The sequence below is a fragment of the Vombatus ursinus genome, unplaced genomic scaffold (assembly GCF_900497805.2).
Source record: "Vombatus ursinus unplaced genomic scaffold, bare-nosed wombat genome assembly UNPS02015255.1, whole genome shotgun sequence".
Classification (NCBI taxonomy): domain Eukaryota; kingdom Metazoa; phylum Chordata; class Mammalia; order Diprotodontia; family Vombatidae; genus Vombatus; species Vombatus ursinus.
In genome coordinates, this window is record NW_020955033.1 from 22,593,789 (window position 1) to 22,603,379 (window position 9,591).

At 36.4% G+C, this 9,591-nt stretch overlaps 1 protein-coding gene across 3 annotated transcripts in view; it reads left to right on the forward strand.

Moving 5' to 3' along the window:
- Nucleotides 1–9,591, forward strand: part of LOC114031829 (oxysterol-binding protein-related protein 1) — a 305,142-nt gene that overhangs the window by 99,647 nt on the left and 195,904 nt on the right. For all 3 annotated transcript variants that reach the window (XM_027846969.1, XM_027846970.1, XM_027846971.1), the window contains one exon: nucleotides 436–517. In XM_027846969.1, coding sequence (XP_027702770.1) covers nucleotides 436–517 — 82 coding nt within the window. The remainder of the gene's footprint in view (nucleotides 1–435; nucleotides 518–9,591) is intronic.

Here is a 9,591-nt window from a genome sequence, read left to right on the forward strand (position 1 = left end):
ACAGAGTTTAAGGAGATAAATAGATAGAGATATATAGATATATACATAGAAACATGTATTTGTAAAACTGCAAGCTTCTATGTACAGAAATTCTATCTACCTTGAAAGAGACAGATAGCTGTAGGTTTCATGTGGTTGTATCTGTGTATATGCCTCTAGTTAGCTAGCTCAAGTTAGTTATGATTTCTGTATATCGAAGTTTGTATTACACATCTTGTACATCTGTCAGTCTGTCTGTCTCAAGGTAGATATAATTTTTGTACATAGAAGTTTGTATTGTGTACATTTTATTAGTGTTAATTAATTTAGAGCCATGAAAGATAATTAATTGATAAATTGATAAATGAATTAATGAATTGATAAATAATTAAGAAGAGTAAATAAAACTTTTCTATAAACATGTTTTCATTTTATTGTCCTGGATTTTATTTCCAGAAAGCACAAGAATGCCAACAGAGACTAGATAGAGAGATTTCCAACTTTTTCCAAATGATTAAGGCGTGCGACATGGCTAAAGGTAAAAAAAAAAAAAGGGGGGGGGGGGGAGGAGGTGCAGGAGGAATTCATTACATTTTTAAAATAAGTTTTTATTGATATATTCTTATAATATCACCATAGTTCCCTCCAGAATCCTTACTCCTTCCTGAGAACCATCCTGTATAACATAGTATTTCTTTAAAAGATAAATTTTAAAAGAGGAAGAGGGAAAAAAAAATCAGCATTTCTGATTGATACATTGAGAAAGTTTGAAAATATGTGCAATATGCAGCACTTGTGGATCTCCACATCTGCGAAGAAGTGGATGGACAAGTCTTCTCATATCTGTCCTTTCAAGACATGTTTGTTCTTTATAATTTTGCAACTTTCACTTTTGATTATTTTGTGATTCTTTTCATCTACGTTGTTGTCATTATGTGTGTGTATATTTTTTTTTTGCTGTTTGCTTCACTCTGTATTAGCTCATATAAGTTTTTCTACGCTTATTCATCACATTCATCATTTCTTACAACAGAGTAATATTCTATTACTTTTATGTACCACAATTTGTTTAGCTTCCCCAGATGATGGATATCTGCTTTGTTTCCAGTTCTTTGCTATCACTAAAAGTGCTGCTATAAATATTTTGATTTATATATAGGAACTTTCTTCTTATCAATGGCCTCCTTGAGGTGTAAGTCTAATAATGGAATCTCTGGGTAAAAAGGTACAAATATTTTAGTCTCTTTATTTGCATAATTCCAAATAACTTTTCAGAATAATGGTACTGATTCACAGCTCTACCCATAATGCATCAGTGTGTCTTTTTTTCCCACAGCCCTTCCAACATCAACTATTCCCATTTTTTGTCATCCTTGCCAATTTTCAGGGTGTGAGGTGAAACCTTAGAGTTGCTTTGAATTGCATTTCTCTTGTTTTTAGTGATTAGAACATTCTTTCATGTGATTATTAATAATTCTGAATTCTTCTTTTAAGTACTGTTTGTTTATATCCTTTGACCACTTTTTTATTGAGGAATGACTTTTGATAATATATGTGATTGTTAATTATTATACATCTTGGATACCAAACCCTTATCAGATAAATTTGATGAAAATATTTTTTCCCCATTAAATACTTCCCTTCTTATCCTAGGTGCATTCATTTTGTTGGGGCAAAATCTTTGCAGTTTCATGTATAATCAAAGCCATATGTTGTAGGTACGACTCTTGCAGTAATTGCCAAACAATTCAGTTAATTTTAAAGTAAATAATTATTTTTATTTGATAATTTTAAATAGATTTTGTTTTAGATTTGGAACTATTTTTGAAACAAAAGTTCTTTTTAGTTACTGCCCATTGAGGGAAGCTGCTTTCTAGTTTAATCCTTTGAGTTTTCATATTTGCCATTAAAATAAAACAGAATTATTAAGATGATGCATTTTAGAGTTTTAAATCACCCTGGCTTTTTAATGGGAAGTCTGTTAATGTATCACACATGATTATGCTATCCAGATGAAAGAATTTAACTAACTCCCGCTATTATTTTTCTTGCCACAGCAGGATCAAGTAAGGAAATAGAATTTAACATAAAGTGAAGTGTGTGTATGTGGGTGGATATGTGTATATATGTATATATATATAGATGTGTATATAGGTATGTACCTGTATACATATTTGAGAATAAGTATATATGTTTATACAAACGTGTCTGTGTTTTTAATGTTGGTTTAAATATGGCCTCAGACACTTACCAGCTGTGTGACCCTGGGCAAATCACTTAACCCTGTTTGCCTCAGTTTCCTCATCTGGAAAATGAGCTAGAGAAGGAAATGACAAACCACTCCAGTGTCTTTGCTGAGAAAACCCCAAATGGGGCCATGAAGGATTGGACATGACTGAAAAAACTGAGCAACAAAATACATAGAACAGTTTATTTAATTTGGTGGTTACCTGGTAGAAAACATAATAATACTTAACACTTATTCTTACTGAACTTCTAAAACACCAAATTCATAGAATGCCCTTGAATAATAGGAACGCTTATTATTATTTCGTAGATTGATTGTGGGCTGAAGGATTGGGGTAATTTCTATGATTCTGTGAATCATGAGGACCCATCAATTGTGCTCCTTATGGATTACTATCCAGCCAAAGTTAATTAGCTTTCAGACAGGATTATTTATTAGATAATGTAGTAAGAAAAGTTGGTACAAAAACATCTTTCCTAATATCTGAAACAGACAACTGCATATGCTCAAGGGAGCTTTCTGAAGATATCCAACAACCTGGAACTGTGAGTTATTCCTTTACCACATGTTATATCTAAGCTTGAGCCCACTTTCCTCTGGATTTTATATGTATTTAAAAGCTTATTAACTTTGGCTCGTTAATTGAAAAGTGTTTTGTTTGGTTTGGTTTGTTTTTTGGTGCAGAGGACACTGGTTGGTGCTAGTGAGTGATTGTACTAGAAAATACCACCACCAGCCCCTCAGGTTTACATTTATAACTCTGTGATGAGAGACAGTCACTCTCTGGAGTTCCAGCCAGTATGTGTTGATGGAAGTTCAGAAAGTGAGCCCAGAGATAAATGTCACGTGTATTGCTCTGTGTTAAAGTTTGGAATGCTTTTTACATTATTTGGAGGATTAATAAAAAGTTAACATTGAATCGTTTGTGTATTTAGAATTATGGTATATGAATAACTTGTGTTTGAATTGGAGAAAATGTTTTGCTTAGAATTATGCTGTGTGGAAATATATTATTTTCATAGTGAAAGGGGCATGAACTTAAATATTTTGTTTAAAAGCTTTAAGGTGCAAAGTTTTCTTTTGATTGTCAGTTTAAAAATTTTTGTTTTTATGAGGTTACTTTCTTACTCATATGAAACTCAGTAAGTATAACATACTTTTTAAAGTGTGTTTAATAAGCTAACAGGTGGTTTGAATTTTCAGTATTTAAATCTGGGAAACTTTTGATAAGATGTCTAATGAAGAAATGGATGGCAATATTTCTGTCATGTACTCTTTTATTAACACTCATTTAAAAAAAACAAAAATGCACAATCCTCTCTGATAATGATACGTACCTGCATTAAAATGTAAATGTGGTCGCTCAAAACTTAATTCCAAACACTGACTACTGAAAGGTCTGATTCAGATTAAAAAATATAATCTAAATTATGGATTTAGGTTATGGTTTTTTTCCACATAAATGAAAACGGGGAGTTATGGTTATAGCACAGATTTTATAAGAGGAATTAACTGGTTTGACTTTACTGCCAAAAAAATTGCACAGAATAAACTTGTACCATATGTTCCTTAAAAAATACCCAGATACACCCACATCCTGTTCCACATTGCTGATATAGTTTGCCAATGACTTTTTAAGATGCCTACGGAAAAAGTCCAGATCTTGGAGTAGTAATTGTTGGCTTTGAGTTCAATGAAGCAGCAGTCACATTAGGATCACGGTTTTTATTTTTTGTTCTTCTTGCCCTGACAGTTTAGTTTAATGCACAGACTCTTATAATAGCTTCCTTTTATCCCAGAATCTAGACTATACCCCTCCAGTTTTTCTGTACACTAATCCCAGACCACCTTTCTAAAGTACCATTTTGTGTTGCTCTTATTCCAAGAGCATAGGATCACAAAATTTAGAACCAGAAGTAGTCTTTTCTCTATCTTTCTGTACTAACACGGAAGCACTGTCTCCCTGCTATAGTTCCCATGTTTTCAAGTAACAAAACACACAGTTCAGTAGCAGTTATATCAGTTGAATTTCTACTGGGAAAAAAATCAAATTGTTTAAACAGAAGTTGGACAAGTAACTTTTCAGGACAGAGTAAGCTTTGGAATCAGCTTCTGCCCAACTTAGGTAGAGAGTAAAAATAAGGAAAAGAAGGCTGTGAATCATAGTCTGGTGCCCCCTCTTCTTACAAATGAAAGGGCAACGACGCCTGGCCCATTCTGGTTGTTGAAAGTGGGCACAACTATAGTACCTTAGGCTCCAGCAGTAGCTTCCAGGCTCCTGGTCCTGTGGCTGCAGGCAGTGGCCCCACAGATTACTGTGTTCAACCCCAGGAAGCTTTGCTTCAACACTTGATGTTTCAGTTTCTAGTCTCCTACTCCAACTGCCATTTCATCTTACTCATTTAAAAAGTGCCCACTGCCACCACCAACTTCTCCTGCTACCACAGTAGTGCTCAGTTGAAAACAAACAAAAAACTCTTTGTATGGTGAAAATTCATCCCATTGCTGGCAGCCCCATAGCCTCTCCTGGCTCTGAGCTTGCAGTGTTCTCAGGAAGTTATATCTTAGTCATAAAGGGCATTATTTTTATTTATCAAGCAATCTAAAGAAACTAAAATTCAATTAAACTTAATTTTTAAAAATGAAAAATTAAACTTTACTTAAAAAAACACACTTTGCCTAGAATTCATTTTAACCACACTCTTTCCCTTCTTCTAAAACTTAGAACAACCTTTTCAGCCTTATATTTTTGGATTTTAAAAAAGCATCTTTCTACCTGAACATTACCCCCACCCACTCAGTTCTATGCTTTGCCATGAATTACAAGAGGTTGAATAACTTTTTTTGCCTTCTTTGCCAACACCAAATGCATTCTATGGGTTGCACTATAGAAAAGAAAGGAGAGAAAAAGTTAAAGTGGAAAAATGTGTAGTTGGATTTTTTCCCTTGGCAGAAGCGAGGCAGGAATGGGTCAGCGTGCTTGATCCTAACAAGAACTGGGCTCCTCTGAGGAGAAGTGCCGCTGGAGTAGATGAGGCAATGCTAGACAGACTATGGGACACCTTCACAGAAGAGCCTTAGAAGTCTGCTGTGGGGTGATTACATCATTAAATTTGTTTCCTCTTTTCTCCTATACCAGAGTCTTATGGAAGTGTCAGAATGTGAATAAGAATTGAAGAAGGAAGGCAGGAGTATCAGGTGCGACCTGGAGTTCCCAGAGACTGGGAAAGCTCCCCTGAGCCCTTTCACCCACTTCCTCTTGCTCCCAATGGTGCACACACATTTGCATAACCTTGAGGGAGACTGTGGCAATAGTTCAGGTGGGCGATGCTGAGGGTCAGTATTAAAGTAGTACAAATGGGACTAAAATGGAGAGCGTACATTGGAGACGTTTTGAAGCAGTAGAATTGACAGGAGTTGGAAGCTGATTAGATAGGAGAAGTTAAGGGTAGAGTTGGAGTCTTCAAATACGAGAGACTGGGATCGTTGGAGGTAGAATAGATAGAAGTGAAAGTAGAAGGCCAAGCCGTTTTGTGTGTGTGAGGGAGCAGTGTTGGGGACATGCTGAAATCAATGAGGTGTTGGTGGAAACAGCGATTATCTGCTCCAGGCAGATGGATTTATAGGTGTGAAGTTCAGAAAAGACAGGTCAGGGGTGGAGATGTATGGAATGTGGTAATGAAGCTAGTGGAGTGGATAAAATTTTCAAGAGAGAGAAAAGGAGAGGCCCAAGACACCTACCTTAAGGGACTGGAAAGATGATGAAACAAAGGAATCGTTATGGAGTTGGAAAACCAATAGTTTAATATCTCTCAGTGGAGGAGAGAAAATCAATTAGAAGGGAATGGTCAATATTTGAAAAACCTTCAGAGGGTTCATGGAAAAGGATGGATAAGGATGGAAAAGAGGACATTGGAATTGGTAGTTAGTTATTGGTGACCTTAAAAGTGAACAGTTTTCTTAGAGTGGATGAGAGGGGAGCAAAAGCTAGGTTAAAAGGGGTTGAGGAGAGAATGAATCATCCACAAATAGTATTACCTGCGCCTGAATAAGTCAAGATTTGATTTCTCTCTTTGGAAGATGTAACAGAAAAGGGTTAAAAAAAGTCTGTAGATTTGCAATCAAGGGGATAAAAATAATGTTTTATTTTGATGAGCTAAAGGAAATATAATTAGCATAGATACTGCAGCTCAGGTGTTTGCCTAATATGATTATTTTATGAGTTGCTGCTGACTGCCTTTAAGGCCAGAAGTTTAAGTGGAATGAAATTTATATAAAACAGACATGCTTCTATCCCTAACATAGAAATAATTTTCCTTTCATTTCAAATAACTTTCTTCAGCTTCTTTTCTTGTCATTCTTTCTGTTCTTGCAAACATCCTATTCATGCTCCTAGCCCCATTCTTAAGTGTATGAAGGCAGAATCCACCGTGCTGGAATCATGTCCTGCTCAGACTGATATTTTTCCCCAGCACATATCCTGCTCATCTTTGATCTTTGATACAGGGGTTCCTAGTTACAGTGTTCCCTTAGAACACATATTGCTGGAGCCACTTATGTCATCTCAAGAATTACATGGTTTTTTTTAACTATACAAATTTGTTACATCTGAAGATGCTGACCTTTACCCTATGGCACAGTCCTTTTATGGGAGTGACAGTGAAGGGAAGTTGAACAGGTGGCAGGGACAGCAGAAAGTAAGTGGTGTTAGCAAACACTTTTCTCATAGCTATTTCTGTAGTCTTGAATTCTATTTTTGTCTTTTCTACAGAGCTATTCTGTGGGTATCGAGGCCACCTTCCATTTTGTGCTTTTCTTGCAAATACTTGTCTTATTAGTCCTCTAATTGACCATGTATGATAAGATATATACTAAAGTTAGATTAATTTAGCAAATACAAATATTTATTATAACTTTTTTGTAAAGTGTATTCCTGTTGAAGCTTATAGGACTTTGGAGGATGATTGTTTTGTCTTTAGAACTTGAGTACAAGTGTTAAACAAAAGTTAGCCACCTTATCCAGTGGATTTCTCACACAGGAAACTAGGGCATTATCTGTGATTTTTTATTAGGAGTATGTTTAAAGGGTCATTTCATATGGTAGTAAAATTGTCTTTTGGTTACTGGCAACAAAAAGAGTTATACATTTGTAGACAGTATGCCCAGGAGGAGCCTGGGAGAGTCTCCTCCACCCCCAACCGTTCTTTTGTTTCTTTGAGGAGATGCTATTCCCCTGAAAGGATTAACTCCTTGATAAATATGTGATGTGAATTCATCTGACCCTGGGTACTTCCCTTGCTTCTTAATACCAATGAAGGATGATTGATACAGTTTATATACTTGGGTTATGCCCTTGGACTTTTCCTGTGAGAAGGAGATCAGAAACAAATGAATACTAAGAACAAGAACTGGGAGATACAGAGAGGAGAGGAGGCTGTATACATAGACTTAGTTTCTTGGAGGTGAAGCCTGTGCATTTCCAGCATTCCTCCTGGGAACTACCTAGCACTGGTAGGGGTTGGGATGGTAGAGGTTAAAGGCAGCAGCAAGGAATTTGTGGGTAAAACCTAGAGCTACAGGAATCCAAGCAGGCAGTAGGAATGGCAGTGCCAAGGATGAGTTCCTGGACCATTGGTCTTGGATCTCCTCAGCAGAGGACCTCCTAAAGAGAGCAGAGTGGTAGCTTAGTGTTTTGAATTATATGGAGTGTCCAGGTTTAGAGGGAGAGATGAGTTCTCCAAGTGACCCTGAATAATTTCCTCAGGGTATGGGGGGGAGGCGGGGGAAGGTAGACTTCAACCACATGGCAGTACTATAAATCAAGAGGGCTCTGTACGTTATTGAAGGCTGACTGGAAAGGGAAGAAGTTTTGATTGTTTATGACTTTAGAGTATATGTCTTTTTTGGGGTTTTTGTCAGATTAAATAAAGCCTATTTTTTTTTCCACATTAATCCTGTTTTAAGGAAGAATTAGAACCAATAGGAGGAAGCACAAGAAAGGAAACAAAACAGAAGGGAAAAAAAAAGAGCAAATAGTATGCTTCTATCTGCATTCAAACTCCATAGTTCTTTCTCTGGATGTGGATAGCATTTTCCTTCATGAGACTTTTGGATATCTTTGCATTGCTGAGAAGGGCTAAGTCTGTCAAAGTTAGTCATCGCACAACATGGTTATTACTACATACAGTGTTCTCCTGGTTCTGCTCACTTCACTCAGCATCAGTCCATACAAGTCTTTCCAGGTTTTTCTGAAGTCTACCTGCTAATCATTTCTTATAGCACAATAGTATTCCATTACATTCATATACCACAGCTTGTTCAGCCATTCCTTAATTGATGGTCATCGCCTCAGTTTCCAATTCTTTGCCACCACAGAAAGAGCTGCTATAAATATTTTTGTACATGTGGGTCCTTTTCCCATTTTTGTGATCTCTTTGGGAGACAGCCCTAGAAGTGCTATTGCTGAGTCAAAGGGTATTCACACTTTTATAACCCTTTGAGCATAGTTCCAAATTGCTGTCCAAAATGATTGGATCAGTTCACAACTCCACCAGCAATGCATTAGTGTTCCAGTTTTCCCACATCTTCTCCAGGATTTATCATTTTCCTGTTTTGTTATGTTGGCTAATCTGATAGGTACGATATGGTACCTCAGAGTTGTTCTGATTTGCATTTCTCTAATCAATAGTGATTTAGAGCATTTTTTTCATATGATTATAGATGGCTTTAATTTTTTCATCTGAAAACTGCCTGTCCATATCCTATGACCATTTGTCAATTGGGGAATGACTTGTATTCTTATAAATTTGACTCGGTTCTCTATGTATTTTAGAAATGAGGCCCTTATCAGAGACACTGATTGTAAAAATTCTTTCCCGGTTTTCTGCTTCCCTCCTAATCTTGGTTGCATTGGCTTTGTTTGTGCAAAAACTTTTCAATTTAATGTGATCAAAATTACCCAGTTTGCTTTTCATAATGTTCTCTATCTCCTGTTTGTTCATAAATTTTTCCATTCTCCATAAATTTGACAGGTGAACTATTCCTTGTTCTTCCAGTTTGCTTGTAGTATCAGCCTTTATATCTAAATCACGAACTCATTTTGACCTTATTTTAGTATATGGTGTAAGATTTTGTTCTATGCCTGTTTCTGCCATACTCTTTTCCAGTTTTCCCAGCAGTTTTTGTCAAAGAGTGAGTTCTTATCCCAGGAGCTGGGGTCTTTGGGTTTATCAAAAAGTAGATTAGTATAGTCACTGACTTGCTTATTTAACCTATTCTCTGTTCCCCCTTTTCACCTGATGATTTCCTATCCCCCAATACTATCTCCATTCCCTGAGCTTTCTCAAGTCCATTCCTTTAGCTTG